Source organism: Hypanus sabinus, chromosome 17, assembly GCF_030144855.1.
Source record: "Hypanus sabinus isolate sHypSab1 chromosome 17, sHypSab1.hap1, whole genome shotgun sequence".
Taxonomy (NCBI): Eukaryota; Metazoa; Chordata; class Chondrichthyes; order Myliobatiformes; family Dasyatidae; genus Hypanus; species Hypanus sabinus.
Genome location: NC_082722.1, coordinates 24,936,390 through 24,960,263, shown reverse-complemented (window position 1 = coordinate 24,960,263; position 23,874 = coordinate 24,936,390). Strand labels below are relative to the sequence as shown.

The 23,874-nt window shown below is 38.0% G+C and overlaps 1 protein-coding gene across 2 annotated transcripts in view; it reads right to left on the bottom strand.

Moving 5' to 3' along the window:
* The window catches only part of rspry1 (ring finger and SPRY domain containing 1), a 64,391-nt gene that overhangs the window by 6,104 nt on the left and 34,413 nt on the right, over positions 1-23,874 (bottom strand). For both annotated transcript variants that reach the window (XM_059992697.1, XM_059992696.1), the window contains exons 3-11: positions 21,364-21,476; positions 20,593-20,719; positions 18,589-18,647; positions 13,606-13,672; positions 12,502-12,633; positions 8,211-8,326; positions 5,463-5,606; positions 3,637-3,748; positions 1,080-1,182 (exon numbers count right to left, since the gene is read on the bottom strand). In XM_059992697.1, the coding sequence (XP_059848680.1) occupies positions 1,080-1,182; positions 3,637-3,748; positions 5,463-5,606; positions 8,211-8,326; positions 12,502-12,633; positions 13,606-13,672; positions 18,589-18,647; positions 20,593-20,719; positions 21,364-21,476 (973 nt within the window). The remainder of the gene's footprint in view (positions 1-1,079; positions 1,183-3,636; positions 3,749-5,462; positions 5,607-8,210; positions 8,327-12,501; positions 12,634-13,605; positions 13,673-18,588; positions 18,648-20,592; positions 20,720-21,363; positions 21,477-23,874) is intronic.

The following is a 23,874-nucleotide window of genomic DNA, read 5'->3' as shown; positions in this document are numbered from 1 at the left end:
CAAAGGCATTTTTACAAGCTTAGTGCCACCAAAAGAGGTATATTAGTAATATTACACTGTCCCATGGTAATATCAGCCATTGCTTTGATTGAACTCCATACTGAATTCAAAAACTTCAAATTACCCCTCTTGAATTCCACAATCTCAAGGGTTTTCTCCTTTCCTTTTGTCTTGCAGTTACAGATTGAATCCATCACTAATTTGTACCTCTCTCTGTCCACCTCTTTATGTCAGCTGTCAATACCACAACATGTCATTCATTCTCTCCAAACCTCCATGCTATCATGTTCCACCACACTTACTCTGCAACTAAAACTTCTCAAACTTGACTCAGCTCTGAAGGACCACTCACATGAAATGCTAATCTCACTTCTCACAGATGCTGCTTGACCCAACTATTTCTTGCAATTAATTTTATGCGTTCTATCTGAAGTAGTTAATTTTTGGACACAAGAGAGGGTGGCTAAATTACAGTATACATCTAGGAAAGCAGAACATGTTAATGTCAATGTCAATTAAAAATCCAGTAAAATACTTGAATGAAGATGAGAAACTCACAACACTGTTTAACAAGTGACCCTGAAAATAACTGCATTTACCCTACCTTTTTGTTGGTTTACACAACGTGGCATTGACTTGGCTCCAGATTGATGTTTGAGATACATTGTGTTTGAAAACACAAGGATTGCTGATCAAGGATTGCAGTCAGCAAGCCAAGTAAAAAAAAAACATTTATGAAGAGCCATTCCAATCATCCCAGACAAGCCATTGTGCAGAAAACTTATAAAATGACTCAGGGGCACAAAGATTGGAAAATATTCCCTACACTATTGTAGCTTTCAAAAATAAATTGAAAGCAGTTAAACAGTGCAAACAAATGAGTTCAAAACCCTGACAAAAAGAGTTACTAACCAAAGCTATGAATAAAAATTGAAAACAATACTGAAAATTGATTTTCTTTTCCATCTTAAGTATTTTTCAAGATGGTAATGGTGGAAGAACATTTTCTAGCCTATTTTCAAGTTTCACTATTCCAAGAGCAATATTAATTTAAAGTGGCTCTTTCTAAAATCACTTACATGGCAGACGAAAAGACTTGCATTTCTGGGGGTAGTTGGTTTCCATTAAGATAGAAAATCATCAACTTCTTATTTAAATCTAAGAGAAATCCTATTGTGTCCCCTACGTGGAAAGAGCAAATGCATCCATAAGTAACAGCAATACAAACAAAACACTGGCCTTTTAGATATCACAGTGGACTGACCAAATTATAATAAATAAACATTACAAACTCACACCAGGCTCAAGTTACATCTAGCTCAGTTTTGATCAGTAAACTGATGTTCAGAAGTTAAATGCATTTCATCTACAAAATTATTTCCCATTTCAAGGAAAGAATAATGGATCGTTGAACTAAGGCAACTATTCAGTTAGGATACAATATAAAAGTCTGAAGACTAAGCTTCATAATCAGATGAATTTTAGTTGTGGAAGGCTTTTGCAGAGTCCACTTGTTTTGCAAATCCTTAGCTCCTATCAACTACAAAAATGAAAACTCTCAAATTCAAAGAAATTAAGATAACATTGGGCCTCAAATGAGATACATGAAATACTCTTCCATTTTTCTATTTTGTTCTACATATGAACACAAAGCAGATACGGAGAGCAGTGCTATGCAAGACAGAATACATTGCATAATACTCTGATGCACTACGTCATCAATTTTTAGTCTTGTTAATTAGATGTCATTTAGTGACAGATTGAAGAGCAAACAGACACATGAAATTATTCAAGTTTGAAATAATATGGCATTTGCAATTGAACACTGAAACTTTAAACTTCAACAACTGTTATATCACAATCAAAGAAATTTCAAAAACATTTGCAGAAATGAAAAGGCTGCTACCAGGGTTTACATCTCATCCTGCTACTTATTTTTTTGCTCATCTTACACTCAGCATTTACAACACAAAAACTAGACATGTGGTCCAAAGGTTCTCCTCCATGTTCACACCGTATATATTTTCTGTTCTTTTCCTCAACATGTTTATGTCTTATGCAACTGATTCATCAAGACAATGCCCCACCAAAGGTTATGTAAAAAAGCTCAAAATTCTCCATAGATTGATATGAGAGAAAGGATTAAGGGTTTAAAAATATACACTATATGAATAAACTTGCTATTTTCAAGTTATTAGGCCATTAGTATGGTTCTCAAAGGATCTGTACTGAGGTTAAAATATCTGAGTTTGGATCAAAATGTAGAGGACAATGTAACAAAGCTTAAGAATGATGTAAAACCACTGTGCAAATGAAGTGTAAATCATTTGCAGGGATGGACAGAAGTTCAATCAGTGGACTAGATTTCAATCAAAAGACAAGGATTGGAAGTGAAGCAAGAATGTGAGGTAAAGAAAGGTTCATATAGCTTTTTCCTGCTTTTATGTTATGCTCACCAGGTTGGATAGCACATTAATCAAAATTTAAAAAAAATGAAGACCACCAAATGCAATTGCCTTTATGTTTTCTTTTGCCAACCAAAAGCAGTAAAGGATCAACTAGTTTTAATATGTTCCTCCCTCAATATTATCCAAAAGGAGCTCTTGTTCTTGATGCCATTTTCCTTCCTCATCAAAAATGTATCTACCTGCCAATTGTTACACTGCGGACAGATACTGACCCTCTTCTTGCCCAAGCAGAGATTATAGTTCTCAGTTGTGAATAGTGGAGTTATTCAAGAAACTTGAAGATACATCTCTATATTCTGCAAACATCTCCCGCCCTGACCTGGCCACCATTATTACTGCATTATTTAAAATGTTTAGTAGTAATTTCAAGTCATTTCAGAAGTATTTCAAAAAACTGGACACCAAGCCGTACACATTACAACTATAATAATCTACTTTCTCACTATTCTGAAATCCCAAAGGTTCAGTATCCAGCTTTGGTGAAAGAAGGGACAAAGGCAATAGACAAGTGAAGCTTGTCTGAGGGCTGTAGAGTTAGACAAGTCTACACAAATAGAATGGTGCAGCCAACAAGGCTTGGAAATAGATGAGAATTCTGACAGAGGTGTTGACGATCAGAAGCCATGGTAACAAAGTGGTTGGTGAGCTTCAGAGTTCAGAGCTGTTAAAAAGGAGTGTGTACATTCTCTCCGTGAACTGCAAGGGTTTCTTCCAGTTAAACTGGTAGATTAACTGGTTATTGTAAATTGTGCCGTGATTAGGCTAGTATTAAATAGGCTGGGTGCTAGGCGGTGCAGGTCTTTGGGCCAAAAGGGACTGTTCCACATTGTATCACTAAATTAAAAAAACCATAAAACCAAAATGTATAAAAAGGGTTGAGCAACAGTCAGTTGGAGAAAGCTCAACTGATTCTTTTTTTTAAAAAAACACTTCCTTATACTGTAGTCAGCAAAACTCAAATTCACTGATAAACACAGGTCAAAATTCAGGAAACATCTTCAACATATTGCCTGGATATTTCAGTTACGGATAAGCTTTCAAAAAACATCTAACTATATTTCACTTTATTGTTAGTCAATGGCATACATCAAATTCCACCGTTTGCTGAAATTAGGTTTAAAACTTCAATAAAATTCATTATGCCAGGCCAGTGAAAGGCAACACTTACCTTCTTTCCAGCAAGGATGAGTGTGTGGTTCACTTCTGGCATTGTACCAAATTAGCTGTCGGCAGCCATCATATGCACAAGAGTATTCATCATCTCCAATCCCATAACCTTCCTTTAAAAAGGAACAAAACAAAAATATTCCCCTTAAAATATTTTTGACAAAAGATCATTGACCTGATAATGTAACTTTTTTGCTATAGATGCTTCCACAGCTGAACAAATCCATTTTTATTCCAATTTCATTTGGAGCAACCAAGTAGATATTTTAAATGCATTATAATCTATAGAAGCTTTTATTAAAATTACATGAACCAAAAAAAAAACAGACTAAACTATTAGATGAAATCTTTCAATGCAAGGCTTAATGGTAAGCAATAGCTTCATTAATCTGATTTGTCAAAGGAAGTCCTGAATGGCTAAAAGAAAGGATTTTTGTAAAGACAATATGTTCCAAATCAGACTCAATGGCTGTATTGAACATGTTGATTCCAACTGGAATTCTGGAGGGGCAGAGTCAGAGAGTTATAGAAAAGTATAGCATAAAACAGGCCTTTCAGCCTAGCTAGTTTGTTCCAAATCATTTAAACTGCCTAGCCTCATTGACCTGCATCTAGACCATAGACATCCATACCCCTACTATCCAAACTTCTCTCAAAACATTGCATATACTACTTGCACTGGCAGTATAAAGTCTGAATGTATTCAGTCTTTCCTTAAAACTCAGGTCTTCCAGCCCTGGTGAAACTTTTGTAAATTTTCTCTGTGCTCTTTCAACTTCCATCTTTCCTGTGGGTAGGTGACCAAAACTGCACACAATTCTCCAAATAAGAGCTCACCAACATCTTATACAACTTCAACATAACTTCCCATATCCTGTACGGAAATTGTATGGGCCCTGGCAGATATACTTAAGTCATCCTTGGCTCAGGTACCAGAGGATTAGAAAATAGCTAATCTAACTCCACTATTTAAGAAAGGCTTTGAAAAACAAACCCAAGGACTGGATATATGAGTATTTTGATAAACAGGAATTGACTAGGGCCAGTCAGTTTGTGTGTCGTAGGTCAAGTCTAACCAATCTTTATAATTTTTCTAGGAAGTTACCAGGAAAGTTGAAGAAGGCAAAGCAGGTAAGGCACTTGACAAGGTCTTGCATGGGAAGTTGGTTAAGAAGGTTCAGTCGCATGGCATTCAAGATGAGGTAGTAAATTGGATTAGACTTTGAGTTTGTGGGATTAGTTGTGGTAGTAGATGGTTGCCTCTGATTGGAGGGCTGGTGACTAGTGGAGAGTGGCAGGGATTGGTGCTGGGTCCGTTGTTGTTTGTCATCTATATCAATGATCTGGATGATAATGTGGTTAACTGGATCAGCAAACTTGCAGATGACACCAAGATTGGGGTTGTAGTTGACAGTGAGGAAGACTATCAGAGCTGGCAGCAGGAAATATGGGCCGAAAAATGGCAGGTGGAATTTAATGCAGATAAGTGTGAGGTGTTTCACTTTTGTATTTCAAAGCCTTTCTTAAATAGTGGAATAACATTAGCTATTCTCTAATCCTCTGGTACCTGAGCCAAGGATGACTTAAGTATATTTGCCTGGGCTCATGCAATTTCTGTACATTCCTCCCAGTGTCCAAGGGAACACCTTGTCAAGCCCTGGCAATTTATTCTCCCTAATTTGCCTCAAGACAGCGAACACCCCTCCTCTGTAATCTGTATCGGGTTCATGACCTCACTGCTGCTTTACTCTTTTCTATAGACTCTGTATCTGTCTTCTGAGTAAATACAGGGTACACAAGAACAAGAACAGAAAAAGGGTGACTTACGTGATTAAGAAATTTGCTATCTTTAGTTGCCCAACCAATTTGCATTACACCAGAAGTAATTACAGTTACTTCATAGTACCATACGCCAATATCCACACAGAAAGTACACCGGACACTCTCAAAAGAGGATGCATCACAGCGAGCCTGAAAGAAGACAAACAGACTAAATCCTCAATGCTGTAATAACCTTGGGGTTTAAAAAAGTGTTTTTGGACAGTTTAAAAAATTATAATTAAAAAAATGAGATTGCATTGTTAATTGTAGATTTTTTTTCCAGATCCCACTAGGAATCATATGCTAACTTTGAGATTCTGACCTTAGTGATAGGTTACACTGGTCTTGGAATATAACAACAAGTTCAGGCTACAAAATACTGCTGCATTAATAATGTTTTGCCACAAGAATAAGAGGAGGAGAGAAAAAGAAAACACACTACATGTTTGCTTGCTAATATAGAGCCACAGGCCTGAAACACACAGTTTTGTCATTTCTGTTGATGTCACCTAAAGACTGGCCTGTTTATAAGCTATATTGAAGACAATTTCAATCAAAAATAAATAAATTGTAATTAAAGATGTCCTAACAAGATTCACCAGACAATTGAAAGTTGTGATATTCTCCATTCACTTCAGCTGCCAAAAATAAAAGCCATAGAAACACTGTAACATGCTTTGTTTCTAAAAGATTTTAAAAAGATTAGCTTTATTTGTCACATGTTCATTGAAGCATTGAAACATACAGTGAAACCCTAACCATATATCTGTGGAATGTGGGAAGAGACCGGAGTGCCTGGAGGGAACCCATGCAGTCATGGGGAGAACGACATAAACTCCTTCAGACAGTGGTGGGAATTGAGCCCTGATCAATGACCACTGGTGATGTGAAACTGTCTCTATGTCTCTCCATGTCTTCATCTGTCCTAAAGTGTGCCACTCAGAAGTGAACAGAACATTCTAGTTGCATCCAAAAGTGTTTTGTTTAAGAGTTCATTGACATATGCACCTGTGTATTTAATGCCTCCATTGATAAAGCCTAGAATCCAGTTTACTGTTTTTAAAATTACTTCAACCCACCTGCTACTTTCAGAATTTTTGTACCTCTCATAATTGTACCCTCTAGCTTATACAGTGCAACTTACCCTCCCTACTAAAATGCAATAACTTCATGAAAAATATGACTTCAATAACTTGTCAAAGACATTTCCAAATGCTGCTGTACAATGTCAGAAATGGCAAGGGTGCAAAAAAACAAATCACTGAAAAATGACTCCTTAACCTAACAGGTTACATTACCAGATAACTGCGTAAACTTTATATTCTATTGATTTTAGAAAGCCTGACATCAAAGATATTCGCTTGCTAACGACAAAAAGGAATAAAGCAAGTGGGTGGTGGCAACATTTCTCCAGCTGAGAAAACTCCAGTGAGGGGGAATAACCAAAAAGATGACAATGAAATAAAGAGGTTTGCACAGCAGACATGCAAACTTTGAATCCTCTTAAGAGTACCAGCAGATCCCGGATCAACTAAATTTAAGGTCAACATTGATCCATTTTTGTTAGTCAAGTATATCTAAGATATGTAACAACTATGGGTATGAAGTTCTGGCGACATAAACCAGGAACAATCCAAATAAAAAGAACAGTCTACTTACAATATAACCCAGAGAAGGAAAGACACCTTACAAAAATCTCTGTCCAAGTATTTAGAATATTTTGCAACTGTTTTTTTTTGCTTCAGTTAGGGAAATCTACAAGATTGAGTATTTCACTGTTCAAGTAGTTGATTTCAGAGCATTGCTCAACTTTAAAGCGATATGAATTTCCAAATTCAAGAAGCAACTGATCACACTAAAGAAAGATAACAGACCAACACACCTGCTTGAGCATCCAGATTTTCTTTATTCATCATTGTGTATGGGATGTTTCCCAAACTAAGAGTTAGTAAGCAGAAGTTCCAACAGCCCTTTGCAAATGATCAGTGACAAAACTTGGTGGTTTATAATTTGGAAAGTATATGAATTTGGTAGCCCTTATTATTTAACTTGCTCTGATAATTTCCAAAGGGAAAAGTCACAAAGTGTACAAGAACTGCAGAGAATAGGTCAATCAATTTCTAGGAATTAAGGCTAGACCATTCACCATTAAAATAATAGATCACATTCCTCTACTTTTATTTCACATATCATCAGCATAGCTTTAAATATCCTAATATTGCCTTGTCAGGTAAAATTATTTTTCAATATTGTCTATCAAGACCCTTCAAAATTTTACATTCAATGAGCACTTCTCCTAAACTCTGGGAATAAGGTTTTACCTTCAGTCTATTGTAGGATAAGCCCACTGACAAATGCACCAGCAAACTCTTGTCACGCTTCCTCTAAAGCTAGTTGTTTTTCCCCTAGGCCAAGGAATCTAATACTATGATTGACATGCAATCTCACAGGAAAAACTAAGAACCAGCATAATTAAAATAAAATCTTTTACTCATAGGCATCACTTTGTGGTAAAAGGTCAGCTCAGTCCAGCACATTCAGATTTGTCTCTCAAGCTTACTATTTCCTTCACTATCATCCATAATTATATTCAAACTCTATGCTTTTATCCACATCTTTATCCTTTCGCATTTTTGCACCCTTCTCATAAATTGCAGTTCTAAGATTGTGCAAAATAATGAATTGCAATATTTCAAAAATAACTTCACAAAATTACATGAATTTTACAGAAACAGTCCTGAGACAGAAACTTACCTCTAGTCCATCTGGTGATATTTTGAGGTATTCACTAACATCGTTGCTATTCAACATTGCATTAATGTGGCTGAGATCTACCTTCTCATAAGTGAACTGCCTTTTCGGTTTCAAAACTACATTTAAAGAACAAAAATTATTAGGCAAGGCACGTAGCATTAAGAGGAATAATACCCACGGTCATTATGCTTTTAGATTAGCAGCAAGCAGCAACTCATATCAGTTCTGTGAGAGGATTATCTTGTACTGCCAAAATGAACCATTAGCTTTGGTGATACATAATTGTTCTCATCACAATTTAAGTGCATGAACACACGAAGCCCTCCAAAATATTTTCATTTGTTCGATGACAAGCACATTGGTATTTGCAAAACTCAAATATCAACATGTGCCTAATTATCACTTTTTAAGACTGTGGGTCTCATAGCTTGTGCAGACAAGCAATTCCATTGCCACCCTAGTTAAGATTACTAAAAGGAACCTCTTTCATAGATTGTAGTTCACAGCAGCTACTGAATATTTTAAGTGAACTTTGTTATATTTGAGTTTTATCATTGCTTAACAAGTGAGAGTAGCTCAGCATGGCTGCCTTTAACCATATAACAATCACAGCACGGAAACAGGCCATCTCGGCCCTCCTAGTCCGTGCCGAACTCTTAATCTCACCTAGTCCCACCTACCCGCACTCAGCCCATAACCCTCCACTCCTTTCCTGTCCATATACCTATCCAATTTTACCTTAAATGACACAACTGAACTGGCCTCTACTACTTCTACAGGAAGCTCATTCCACACAGCTATCACTCTCTGAGTAAAGAAATACGCCCTCGTGTTTCCCTTAAACTTTTGCCCCCTAACTCTCAAATCATGTCCTCTCGTTTGAATCTCCCCTACTCTCAATGGAAACAGCCTATTCACGTCAACTCTATCTATCCCTCTCAAAATTTTAAATACCTCGATCAAATCCCCCCTCAACCTTCTACGCTCCAATGAATAGAGACCTAACTTGTTCAACCTTTCTCTGTAACTTAAGTGCTGAAACCCAGGCAACATCCTAGTAAATCGTCTCTGCACTCTCTCTAATTTATTGATAGCTTTCCTATAATTTGGTGACCAGAACTGTACACAATATTCCAAATTTGGCCTTACCAATGCCTTGTACAATTAGGTCAAGACTATCAAAGATGAGAGGCATAAGCTCAAGATCGCAAACTGTGAGTATGATTCACTGATTTTTAATTATGGTTCTTTATAGAGATGTTTAAATCGAAATGTAGATGGGTGTTTTTCACCAGTTTAAGCGACTACTGACTTGAGCACCTAGGAATCCAGTTCCGTGGGCTGAAAGGGAAAAACTGGTAAAGGCTCATTCTGACCCATTGTTGCCAGCAGTCCAGAAAGCTTACTCCTAAACTTTAGAAACTAAAAAAGAATGGATTTATGAGCTGAGAAGAGGAGCTATCTGCTCAGAAGCTTTGCCCAATTATAATTGTTTGCTATTTGTGTCAATTAAAATGGTAGATGCATCATTGCTATCATTTGTCAAACAATTCACTTCTGCAACAGGCTTAATGATACAGCAGAGAATTAATTTTTATTTGTCCCACACCTGCAAAATGAGGTGAAATAAATGGGGGAGAAATACATATGCAAATTTAGAGAAGAAAATCTTCCTTCAATAGTTAATTGCAGACTTCAATTAAGAATTTAGTTTCACTTGGCACGCAAGGGTGGGTGAAGATGAAGAAAACAGAAATAAGACCAAGTCATCTTTCATGTTAGAATTTGGATGAAATTATGAATAGGAGTTTAAGATCTGCAAGAAAAACAAACTTTAAGATGAAAATATTACTAAATATGCAGCAAAGTTAAACCCGTTACATTAATGATTATTAAAATATGTAGCAAACATTTACAACAATTTTTATCCAAATTTTGTGATTAGGTTGCACAAGCCTGGCTGCATGGACTTGGAATGAATGCGTCCAAAGATAGAGGGTGGTAGCAGATACAAGCATATTCTGACTGGGTCAGTGACTAGTGAAGTTCTGATCTTTATAAATGATTTGGATGAGGAACTGGTGGGACGGTTAGTCAATCTGTAGATGACATGAAGGTTGGAGGTGCCGTGAGAGCACAGAAGTCTGTTGTAGGCTACAAAAGGATAGACGGGATATGTATTTGGGTGGAGACATGGCAGATGAAGCACAAAATGGAGAAGTGTGAAGTGATATACTCTGTAAGATTCAACTGAAGGCACAGTACAAGGTTAGTACGGACTGATCTTAGGGCTCAGATCCACATATCCCTCAAAGTTGCCATGCAGGTTAATAGGGTGGTTAAAAGGGCGTATGTTATGCTGGCATTCATTAGTCCAAGGGATTGATTTCAAGATCCACAAGGTAATGCTACAGCTTTATAAAACTGGCTAGATTACACTAGGAGTTTGGGGTTCTAAAATTTAACTGTCATTCATTCTTTAGGGGTACTCCTCTGTTTTCATGGATGGTTGTGAAGAAAAAGCACTTCAGGATGTATATTGTATACATTTCTCTGACATTAAATGTACCTTTGAAACCTTCGAGTATTGTGTTTAGTTATGGTCACCTCGTTATAAGAAGGCTGTTGAAGCTTCAGAGAGGGTGCAGAGATTTACCAGGTTGCTGCCTGGATTACAGAATATGCCCTGTGAGGAAAGGCTGTGCAAGCTACGTCTTTTCTCTTTGGAGTGTGAGGATGAGAGGCAACTTGACAGAGGTGTATAAGGTTATTAGGGGCATAGATAGTGTCTAGTCAGCAACTTTTGCAGGGTAGCTATGGCCAATACCAGAGAACATCCATTTAATGATAAGTGGTGGAAAGCTTAGGGGAGATGCAGAGGTAGTGTTTTTTTTGAAAAGAGTGGCAAGTGCCTGAAACACACTGCCTGATACAAAAGGGGCATTTATGTGAATCTTAGATAGGCACTGGGAGGTAAAAAAATGCAGACTGTTCAAGTGGGAAGGGTTAGATTGATCATTGATCAGGAAGCGGTTAATATTTACTGGCACAACATTGTAGGTCAAATGGCCAGTAGTGTTCTGTACTGTTCTTGCTCTAAACCAGAACACTCCAAAATATTACATGCCAGAGGTACACCATGCCAGATTAGTGGACCTATGGAATAGAAACTAATGGGTGAATGCAAACTTTAATTCCCCTCTTGCAATCTACAGCTAGAACAGGTGTCAACATGGAGAATGTTAGAAAACATTGGACCATGGATCAGATTAAACTGAGCAATGCTTAGGGCCAGACACATTTACCAAAATTTCTATTCCATCCTTATCCACTGGCTTGGGAAGTGAGCTTTCCAAAGGCTGCAGATAGGGAAAGAGAGATGTCTATGAAATACACAAGTCTTTTCAGTTGTAAGAAACAGGACAGACGCACCAGTGGATCATTCCCTACCTGCCAATGCTCATGCATTTCAAAAAGAAGTAGGGGAAATCAAATACAAAAGCAGGAAGGTTAAGGCAGCTACATTAAATACCGGCAAGACCAAGCCTTGAGTACTCTAACATCATTTCTTAAAGGAGACCAGTGATGCACAAAGTTTTAACAGTTCAGTGAAGGCTTTCTAGCCCAGTATCTGAAATGGCTGTGTTAACCTATAGAAAATTATAGCAAACTAGCTTCGTACCTGCTTGAATAGAAAAATACAAGGCAACCTCACTAAACCAAAAAAAAACATGGTTCTTCGTAGCCTGGACTTGGAGGAGTTACTTCCTGTGAGAGAATCTTGAAGTAGGATGTCATTACTCAAAATATGGAGTCACTTATTTGAGATAGATAAAATAAGGTTTCTTTACCCTTCTAAGGGAGTGTTTGTGGAACTTTTCCATAGGCGGTGGAAGTACCAGTTTTGAATATTTATAAGAGCTTGGCAGATACTTAATAAGTCAGAAGAAATAAGCTACCATAAGTGGATGGGAATGTAATGCTGAGGCGTTGATCAGCTCATCTATAATCTTGAATGATAAAACAAGCCTGAAGGATAATCATTTGTGTTCATAGCCTTGTCAGCAGATTTCAAAATTTCTCTGGATACAACTTCAATTTTTACTCCACATTAATATCAGAATTATTTTTATGTAGCATTGTACTTCAGCACTTTATATCTATTTACTCAGGTTTTAGATATACTGTACAGCAACAATTCTAACTGGCTACAACATCAATAAAATTTGAATACTTTATCCAGGAAAGATTTAGTTCCAAGTAGCACTTTGAGCAAAAATTATGAACTTACATAAATTATCCAGACTCCACTGTGCACAGAAACCAACCTGTCGTTTCAGGTAATCTCTGTGATTAACCCATGATTCCAAAATTAGTAGCTGATCACTAATGTATGATTGAGAGACGGTTAATTTATTTTCACCTGCAATTAAAATTGTGTTATTTCAATAAGTACACTCCTTAAAATTTCAAGGTACTGTACATACTTCAAGACTTACATTTGATAATGCTTGCTTGCAGCTACAAAAAATGTAGTCCTTGTTTTAAAAAGCACAAATGTTAAGTATAGCAGTTTGCAGCTTTAAAATCCTATTTGTTGTACAGTGGTTTGACCATTTAACATTCATAACAACACTCACATCCAAAACTGAAGACTGACTTTACACTTTGTTTCACTATTGTTCAAGGGTTAAAAGCAGCTTCAAATCTGTATAACATTATACCAGGACTTACTATTGATAATTCTGGTTGACATTTCACTGAATAAACTGCTAAAACAGCATTTGTTGTGACATGATGCAAGATGGATTGAATAGGTACATAGGAATAATCAAATAACAGAATTGCAAAATGCACAGAGAGCTTTGAAAAGGAAAAGACATATTACATATTTCTTGGGCAGGTGATGATTAGAATTAAAGACCCTAAGTACCAAACAGTCACTGATGTATTCAATAAGGATTTCAGATTCAGATTGCAGGACATGTTGCTTATTGGCAGTAGCTGGAGGAAACAGGTGGCCAAAACTTTAAGCAGCTTTCTTTAGATAACTAACACATCTAACTTTTATAAGATGAAACAAGTTATAGTACACTGGGAATTTCTAAAGGTATACATGCACATTTTATAGGAATCCTTCAGAAATACTTTGAAATTTCAATGTAAATCATTGCCTTTTGGATTGAAGGGAAACCATCATACAAATATAAATTACTGATGCTGAGTGACAGAGACAGTAACCTTTCAGCACTGTATTCCCAACCATGAATTGGCTGCCACTGGAATCTCAGGCCTACTCATATGCCTCAGCAATCAATGCACTACGGGGTTGTTTCAAACAAAAATACACACAAAGAATGCCTCCCTCAGATCTGTATATTACCAAAAGACTTACTTGTTTGTGCAAACTTCTCCAGGGCAATAAGAGAGAAAAGCATGACCATGGGGTGAGACTCTACATTCTGCAATACAAGAGTCACACAATAAATTCATTTCCATAGATGCAGTGCAGAATTTTTCCTTAGTCTTAATTTAAGTCTTGTATATTATCATTTTGGATTCTTTTCTAGGGATGTATAAGCAAATAACAGAGTCTATAGCTCTATTTGTAAATGGTGAACAGAGACAGTTCCACAATTGCTTGTAGAAATGGACTACCATTTAAAAGTAATTTATTAGTAGTTATTTGAAGGAATTCCAAGATTGTTCAACTGAAATGATTAAAAGTAGTGCAATACTAATCAACTCTATTGTATTGTTTTCATTATAATAGAATCAAACTTATTCTCAAGAACATATTCTTAACTATTAAGTGAAAATAGTCCAATCTACCCATGCAGAAGCATTTTTTAACAAATTATAACTTGCTCAAGAACATCTCCTCGGAACAGATATCCAGTAATTGCAAGAAAATTAGCCAAGTTGGTCTTAGGCCAATGCAGCTGGGCCAAGCATTTAATTGGAACTCAGGCAAAGTGACACCATGGCAAGAATAGGTGCTAGTGATTATAATCCAGATTCACTTATTAATGATTGAATATTTATTATGTATTGGTCCAGACAAGGAGAAACAGAGGGTCTAGCAGATTTGCTTTTGATCACTCTAATATGGTAAAATGTTTAACTGATGTGTAAAATTTTAAAAAGTAAAATTAAAACATGATAGAAAAATGGAACCCACTCCATTCAATGCATCAAATCTTTTTTTCTTACTTCCAACGTTTGGGGCAAGGGTTAAATGATAGAATTAAATATAGCATGTACACTCAGTGGCCACTTTATTAATTACAGGAGTGGAACCAGGTGTGGTCTTCTGCTACTGTAGCCCATCAACTTCAAGGTTTGCCATCTTGTGCTCTGCATATCTCCTCTGAGCTTACCCCCTTACCTTAAACGTTTGGTATTAGACATTTCAACCATTGGTAAAGGATACTGGCTATTTACTCTATCTATCCCTCTCATAATCGGTTATAGAACATGCCCTCTCTATTCAGGCAGCAAACTTGGTAACCCTCTTCTGTACCCTCTTGAAACTCTTGACATACTTATAATTGGGTGAATAAACTGAATGCAGTACTCCAGGTGGGGTCAATACTGGAATATAACTTCAGAAAGCTGATCTATATCCCACTATATCCTCTGCCAGTCTTCTACGCTATCCACAACATAATCTTCATATCATCTGCAAACTTAAAAAAAACCACTGACATTTATCGCAAACAGGAGAAGTCCTAGTACGGACCCGTGCAGAACACCACGAGTCACAGTCGTCCAGCCAGAATGAGTCCAATCAACCACTACCCTCTGCCTTCAATGGGCAAATCAAATCTGAATACAAACAGCCCATTTACTGTGGATCCCATGCACCCCACCTTCTGCAAGAACCTCCTATGAGAGTCTTTGTCAAATGGCTCACGAAAATCCATGTTGACAATAATTATGGCATTCCAAAGGGGGAAGATAAGCAGCCAATGGTCTTGGTACATATCAGTACCAATGACATAGGTAACATAGTTTAGAAAGATGAAGGGTTCTGAAGGGATTTTGGGAAACTAGTTTGGAAGTTAAAAATCAGGACGTCCAGGGTAGTAATCTCCAGATTGCTGCCTGTGTCACATGCCAGTGAGGGTAAGAATAGAATGATTTGGCAGATGAATGCATGGCTCTAGAACTGGTGCAGGGAGAAAGGGTGCAGATCTCTGGATCATTGGAATCACTTCTGGGAAATATACAACCTATTCAAAAGGGATGGATAACAGCTGAACCCAAGGGAGTCCAATACCCTTGCAGGAAAGTTTGCTAGAGCATTAAAGATTAACACAAATGTGGCTGACAAGAGAAGTCAAAGCCAACATAAAAGCCAAAAGAGAGGGCATACAATACAGTTAGTGGGAATTTAAAAGATTGGAAAGCTTTTAAAAACCAACAGAAGGCAACTAAAAAAAAATATGAAGAAGGAAGTAACGGAATACGAAGGGAAGCTAGGCAATAATATTTAAGTAGATACTGTAGCGGTGTGCTACACGCAGCGCTAAAATTACGACACGGAGTCAGTAACTGCAGTCGAAGGAAAAACTTTATTCGAAATCCCCAGCCTCACTTTTAAGCCTCCCTCAACCTCCCCCCCGTGGCGCAGAGGCTCCAAAGCTCTGTGCTCACAAATCCCCACAGGCTATCTCCCTTAGCCGGAACGCTGGCTAATTGTGAGCTGGTTCGGATGTGCCAGGAAATGGGTCGCCACAATACCAGGTTTTTTCAGATATATGAAGTGTAAAAGAGAGGCAAGTGTAGATATTGGACTGCTTGGAAAATGATGCTGGAGGTGTAGTAATGGGGGACAAGGAAATGGTGGACAAACTGAATAGTCTTTTGCATCAGTCTTCACTGTGGAGGACACCAGCAGTATGCCAGAAGTTTGAGAATGTCAGGGAGCAAAAGTCAGTGAAGCTGCCATTACTATGGAAAAAGTGCTTGGGGAAACTGAAAGGTCTGAAGGTATACAAGTCACCTGGGCCAGATGTTTACACCCCAGGGTTCTGAAGGAGGTAGCTGAGGAGATCATGGAGGCATTAGTAATGATATTTCAAGAATCAATGGATCCTGGCATGGTTCTGGAGGACCAGAAAATTACAAATGTCACTCCGCTCTTTGAGGGAGAGAAGCAGAAGAAAAACTATAGGCCAGTAGTCTGACCTTGGTGGATGGGAAGATGTTGGGAGTCAATTATTAAGGATGTGGTTTCAGAGGCACATGATAAAATAGATTAAAGTTAGCATGGCTTCATTAAGGGGAAAGTTAGGCTGACAAATCTGTTGTAATTCTTTGAAGAAATAACAAGCAGGATTAACAAAGGAGAATCAGTGGATGTTGTGCACTTGGACTTTCAGAAGGCCTTTGACAAGGTGCCACATATGTGGCTGCTTAACAAGTTAAGAGCCACATTACTACAGGGAAGATGGAGTATCCTTTGACTGATTGGCAAGAGGCAACGAGTGGGAATAAAGGGAGCCTTTTCTGGTTGGCTACTGATAACTAGTGGTGTTCCACAGAGCAATATGTTGACACAGCTTCTTTTTACATTATATGTCATTGACTTGGATGATGGAATTGATGGCTTTGTGGCCAAGTTTGTGAATGATACAAAGATAGGTGGAGTCACAGATAGTGCTGCAAAGAGGATACAGAAAAGCTTAGACAGGTTAGGAGAATGGGCAAAGAAGTGGTCGATGGAACAGTGTTGGGAAGTGTACGGGTATGCATTTTGGTAGAAGAAATAAAAGGGTAGACTATTTTCTAAATGGAGAGAAAATTTAAAAATCCAAGGTGGAAAGGGACTAGGGAGTCCATATGCAGGATTCTCTGGAGGTTAATTTGCAGGTTGAGTCAGTGGTGAGAAAGGGAAATACAATGTTAGCATTATTTTGAGAGGACCAGTCACTGGTGAGGCCTCACTTGGGAGTATTGAGAGTAGTTTTGGGCCCCTTATCCAAGTAAGGATGTGCTGACATTGGAGAGAGTTCAAAGGAGGTTCACAAATATGATTCTGGCATTGAAAGGCTTATAAAATGAAGAGCTCTGGCCCTGTACTCTCTGGAATACAGAAGAATGGGGGGGGGGGGTGTTCTCATTGAAGCCTATTGAATGTTGAAAGGCTTCATTAGAGTGTGGAGAGGATCTTCCTATTTTTTTGATTAATTTTAAAATTTCTGTTCAACCAGACAATACACAGACAGCTAAGAACTAATGCTATTAAAGCTAGAAGTCATGAGTACTGAAGGAAATTGACAGATTTTGGATGAGTATCTTTGAGGGGGCAGAACAGATGAAAAATTGGTGTGTCCTATGGATAGATTCTTGGGGGACAAAGTAGTCAATGGCGCAGATGCAGAGAAAGTTTTTGCTCATGGTTCACTGTACAACTTATGATAGTCAAAGGCAAACTTATTGTCATATGCACAAGAACATGTATGCACAAAGCAATGGAAACAGCAGCATCACAGGCATATATAGCATCAGCTGCACAACATTCATAAGGAACACAAATTACACAAAACAAAAACAAATAACGCCTATTGTAATGCAAAGTGGTCATACTGAGACCAATGAATGATGGGTAGCAGCTGTTCTTGAATCTGGTGGTGTGGGACTCCAGGAATCGGTAACTCCTGCCTCATGGTAGTTGCAAGATGGCACGGCTTAGACGATGGGATCTTTGATGGTAGATGTTGCCCTCGAGTTGCCTCATGTAAATGATGGTGCCAGTGAGATATTGGGCTTAAGCAACTTCTCATCGCAGCTCCTTGTATTCTTTAATTATTCAGTTAAGATGTATTAATTGATACTAAAACTGCCTAAAAACATCAATGAACATGTTTAGGCAGTGGGTGAATTGACTGATCTCCACTAATACATCTTGAATAATCCTGATTTGGATGACAAACTGATATTGCGTACTCAGTATAGTAAGTAATCCAGCAGTTCAGTGTTGCACAACCAAGATGACAAGCAGTGATCTGGCTCGATTTACATCTGTCCCAGAATTGTAGCAATTGCTGGCATTTGTACCTTGGATCCCTGGAATACCACCTATAAACCTTCGCACCCTATTTGCCCAAGATGCTCCTTAAATCATCCACATGGTTCAAACATTTGGTCATCTATCCCAACATCATCTTCTTGGTTCAGTCCGGAAATATAATGTTTCAACCAAAATGAAGCCCATTTAATATCATCTGTGCAGTTTTCCATGAACTACAGTATGTACAAATCAGTGAATAAACACTAAATCTGCTGCCAATTATAATATTAATAGATGAAATAGAACTACTGAATTTGCTCAGTTCATTAAAAATCTTAATAATTCATTGTTCATACTCACCAAACTTTCCAGTAAGTATTCCAAAGTGCCTGGGCTGAGAAGACCAATGCTGGCAGGACCTACAAGTATTGGAAACCTTATTAAAGTAACCTTCTGTCAGAACAATTTAATTGGTTTATCAGAAATTGACTGCTGTACAAAGATTTAGGGAATTTAAGAAATGATCATTCTCTAAATTTCAAAGTTAACTATTACTGTTCTTGAACCTACAAGTTAAAGCACTGCGTTAGAAAAACACGATTTTGGGTTACCTTTGACACTTTCCTTTCCATGTCACACCCATAATAAAAGCAGCACACAATTAACCCAAGAATGATGTAATTACACTGCAGAAACACTTCAGGGAGGTTGTGCAATACCAATACAGCCTTCCACTGGACCATTTAAGAGAAACTCAGAATACGTAATTGTACGTACAAAATAAAGGAAGTTTTCAATTTGGAAAATCTATTCTTCAATGACAACCATTGTGAAAACAGAAAATACATCTCTGAGAGAACTGATCAGGCTATTTCTGTTTCCTCACCCTTTCTGAAGTACAACATAGTACTTTGCATGATGCTAAAATATTTGAAGACTACTTATTTCCTACCCATGCTGTAACAATAATGAACTACAGGAGTTAACCTTTATGGATAAAATACCATCAGGTTTCCCAGATAATTTCACAAATCATTTAAATAATCAATCACACTGGCATGGTAACTATGGGCAGGAGGGAAGGGGAGAACAACTGATTACATTATCATAAAAATACCACTAAGCAGGGATACTCACAGAAAACAAACAGCTGGATTATTAATTAGATCACTGGGTTTCGAATTCAAACAAAAGCCAAAGTAACATTTAGTAGTTTTACATAAGCACAAGAGATTCTACAGATGCTGGAAATTCTTCCAAAGCAACACACACAAAAATGCTGGGGAACTCTGCAGGTCATGTAACATCTCTGGAAATAAATAATTTAGTTGATGTTGCGGGCCAAGACCGTTCTTCAGGACTGGAATGAAAATAAACAAGGAGGGGAGGGGACGAAAGACTAGCTAGAAGTTGATAGGTGATATTTGGTAGCTTTATCCAGATTAGACCTGGCATCCAAATGACTATTTACTTTTATCCACAGGACTACCCCAGGGGTTTGATTTTTCACACAAAAAAACAGGGAAGTACTTTAAAGACCTCTGTACTCTGCAAATAAAATTATAATGATGAACTGAGACACCTCAGTACTGATGTGCAGTAATCTTCTACAATCCTAACTCCAAAAAGGGTAGTAATTACTGAAAACATGTCGCTTTTGAAAAGATTCCTTTTCTTCTTCTTAAAGCAGCTCACAGCACCTGCTTAAAGATAAGCAGTATCTGCAGGGTTTAAAACAGTCATACGTATTTGAGAAAATTACAGCCAACAGACGCATTGGGAAATTGAGTACTGTAAACAATGATGCCACAAATTTGAAAGCTCACATTTCTCTTCCATTTCCATACTTAACCAAACTGACCACTTTGAAAAATATTAGAATAAGCACTAAGAATACATATTGCAGGTTGTGCCCCTATAAAAATTGTGCACAATATACAACTGGATCAGTGTGTGAAAATGCTATAGATAACCTTTGTATTCTCTGTGCAATAATAGCAATCCTACACCAACTTGTTCAATATCTACCCTCTCCCCCACCCCCCCACCACCAACCCTTCTCACATTGGCAAACCAGACTTGCGTAATGAATGCCAAAGATATTCAATTAAGCATAATTTGGTACTTCAAAAATATCCACTCCTGACGTTGGAACCTTAGGACTGGTTCTTTCACAATTTACTTCTCTTCCTACCCTGTCCCCCAGCTTCCCTCCCCAGTGTTGAATAGCACTGATTTCTAAACATTCTGATTTCACAAGAAAATTTAGGAGTAATTCAAGATCTGGACTTTGTATATCCCTGTTGACCATTACCTTCACCCTCTACTGAATGCAAAAGGTAGAGAATAAGAATGGTGTCATACCTGCAAGCTTTTCAGCCAGACATCCCAGTACTGCTGTGGTGTTGCGATGTTTAGCTGGATTGCAAGCATCCTGTTTTGCTAGAGATGCACTTAAATTCAACATTTCTGATAGTTTCTGTAATGCATCCTAACAAGGATAAAAAGATTTGACATTGTTTTATTAATTTAAATAATTACAAATTGAACAATTTCCATGGAAAAATTTGCTGTTGCAAATGTACTCAATTTACTTAAAATCCCCATCTCCTCAAGTACAAAACTTTGCCAAATTGGGACTAACCATTATAATATACAAAGGTATGTAGAACTGGTAATGATTATGGTTGTGCTATCTATTCTTAAGTTAGTCTAGTTTAAATATATTTTTTATCTTTTGCCCATCTTTTATGTTTACATTTTAATGTGCTAAACTTTAGGAAGTGGTATGCACTTTATAACATGGCTAGAAGGGTGCTACAGTAGCATAGCGGTTAGTGCAATGTTATTGCAGCTCAGGGCGCTCAGAGTTCAATTGCAGCGCCATTCTGTAAAGCAGTCTCTGCATGCCCCTCCCATGGAATGCATGCGTTTTCCCTGGCTTCTCCTGTTTCTTCCCACAGCCCAAAGACATACTAGGTAGGTTAACCGGTCATTGTAAATTGTCCAGTAATTAGATCTAGAGTTAATCAGTGTTGTGGGGCTGCTGAGGTGGCATGGCTTGAAGGACTGTAAGGAACTACTTCGCACTGTATCGCTAACTAAAATAAATAAAATTAGTCAGGAGCTACTCACTTTGGTTGGCAGTGGACACTCATCAAGCAGTAATGTAATGACAGCTGGCCCCAATGGATCTTCTAGAGGGATAACTCTAATCAGCGACTGCACTACTTCCAGCCAGCCTTCATCTGTCACCAAAAAAAAACAGAATGAACATTAAATTCGACTCACTCTAAGTCAATTAAATATACATATTTTCAGAAAGTCTCATTTTCATTTTGGATGATGTTGGGTCTGACTGTTTTGTCATTTTGCTTGTAATTAATTATCTGCTTGTATTTTAAGTAGTCCCAGTGGTTCCCAACCTATTTTATGACACAGACCAATACCATTAACCAAGGGATCCATGGACCCAAGGTTGGGAACCCCTGCTTTATATGCATACCAGTTCAATATGCCTTTAATTGTTATACAAAATATAACTCTGGAAAGTTCCGTATAAAGTGAATAATTGTTTTTCTCATTGGTTAACTTTTTACTGCAGTATTGACCAAGTACTTTCTAATTGAACTATTATCTCTAGATTAGAATGGAATTTTCCTCCTCTCTATGAGTATAAAGTAGCTGTTTTGTGCTAGGTACCATATTCTTATCCTTGAATCTTAGCTCTCCATGTCACTGTTGTTCAGCTTCCTCAGTTCTATCAACTCATAATAAAACAATTGTGAAGCAACAAGTTTTGTGCCTCGTTCCTGACTTCTGAAAAAACCTTGGATTTAAACACCAGAATCCAACAATGGTTTTATTTTGGCAATGCATGGAGGAAACCTGTTTAATTACATATCTCAAGGTCTGGATTTTAAAAAAAGAAATTTTCTTTTGAATTCAAATGAGTAGGAACTCAAGATTTTTAATGACCTTTGGACATTGTTCAAATTACAACATCAGCTATATACATATTAGAATCCATTGGTTCTATCTATTTTAAAGCTTTGTGACCAACCACAATACAACTTACTCCAATCACTGAATGATAGCAATGCAACATGATGGATGCTGCTTTCCTATGTAAGCATTTCATATCGATGTGCTCAATGGTTGGGAGGGCTTTACCTGTAATGGACTGGACCATATCCATAATTTTTTTGTCAGATTCAAGAGCATTGATGTTTCCAACCAACCTGTAATGCAGCCAGTCAATACACTATCCACTATACATCTACAGAAATCTGTCAATTTTTTAGATGACATACCAAATCTTCGTAAACTCCAATGGAGTAGAGGCATTCTGACACTTTAAACACGAGGAAATCTGCTGGAAATTCAAGCAACACACACAAAATGCTGGTGGAATGCAGCAGGCCAGAGAACATCTATAGGAAGTACAGCTGACATTTCGGGCTGAGACCCTTCATCAGGACTAACAAAGATGATCTCTATCTCTTCTTTCAGTTAGTCCTGACAAAAGGTCTCAGCCCAAAATGTCAACTGTACTTCTTTCTAAAGATGCTGCCTGGTCTGCTGTGTTCCACCAGCATTTTGTGTGTGTTGCTTTCTATGTAATTCCATTTATATGCAGGGCGCACAACAGGTCCTCCAAAATAATAACACCGAGGACTTTAAAGTTAATGGCCCTTTCCACCTCTAATCCTTCAAAGAGGAATGCCTCATCGACCTCTGGTTTCCTTCTGCTGAAATCAATAATCAGTGCCTTGGTCTTGCTGACATTGCGTGAGAGGTTGTTGTTGTGGCACCACTCAGACAGATTTACAATTTCCCCCCAATATGCTGATTCAACACCACCTTTCATTCGGCCTATGACAGTGATGTCATCAGCAAACTTGAGTATGGCATTGAGCTGTGCATAGAAACACAGTCACAAAGTGTAAAGTGAGTAGAGCAGAGGGTAAGCACACAGCCTTTTGGTGTATCTGTGCTGATGGAGGTCATGGAGGAAATGTTTTTGCCAATCCGAAGTGACTGGGGTCTGCAAGTGAGGAACTGAGGTGAAAATCTTGGAGCTTATTGATCAGTTTTGAGGGGATAATGGCATTGAACACTGAGCTGTTGTCGACAAAGAGCATCCTAATGGATGCATTTTTACTGTCCACATTTTCCAGGGTTGAGTGAAGGCCCATGAGTTGGCATCTGCTGTAGACCTATTGCTCTGTTAGGCAAATTGGAATAGATTCAAGTCACTTCTCAGGCAGGAGTTGATGTGCTCCATCACCAACCTCTCAAAATTCTTCATCACTCTGGATGTAAGTGCTACTGGATGGTAGCCACTGAGGTTACCATGTTACTTTCTTCTTCTTAGGCACTGGTCTATGAGAAGTCTGCTTAAAACAGGTGGGTACCTCATACTGCCGAAGCAAGAGGTTAAAGATCTCAGTGAAAACTTTGCCTGGGTCAGATGCTTTTCTTGGGTTCACCCTCCAGAAGGCTGCTCACACATCAGCCTCTGAGATTAAAGCCCAAGATCATTAGGGGCTGTAGGAGTTCATGACTGTTGCACCTTGTCTGATCAAAGCAAGCACAGAAGGCATTGAGCTCAACTGCTTGAAGCCCTGTTGTCACATACCGAAG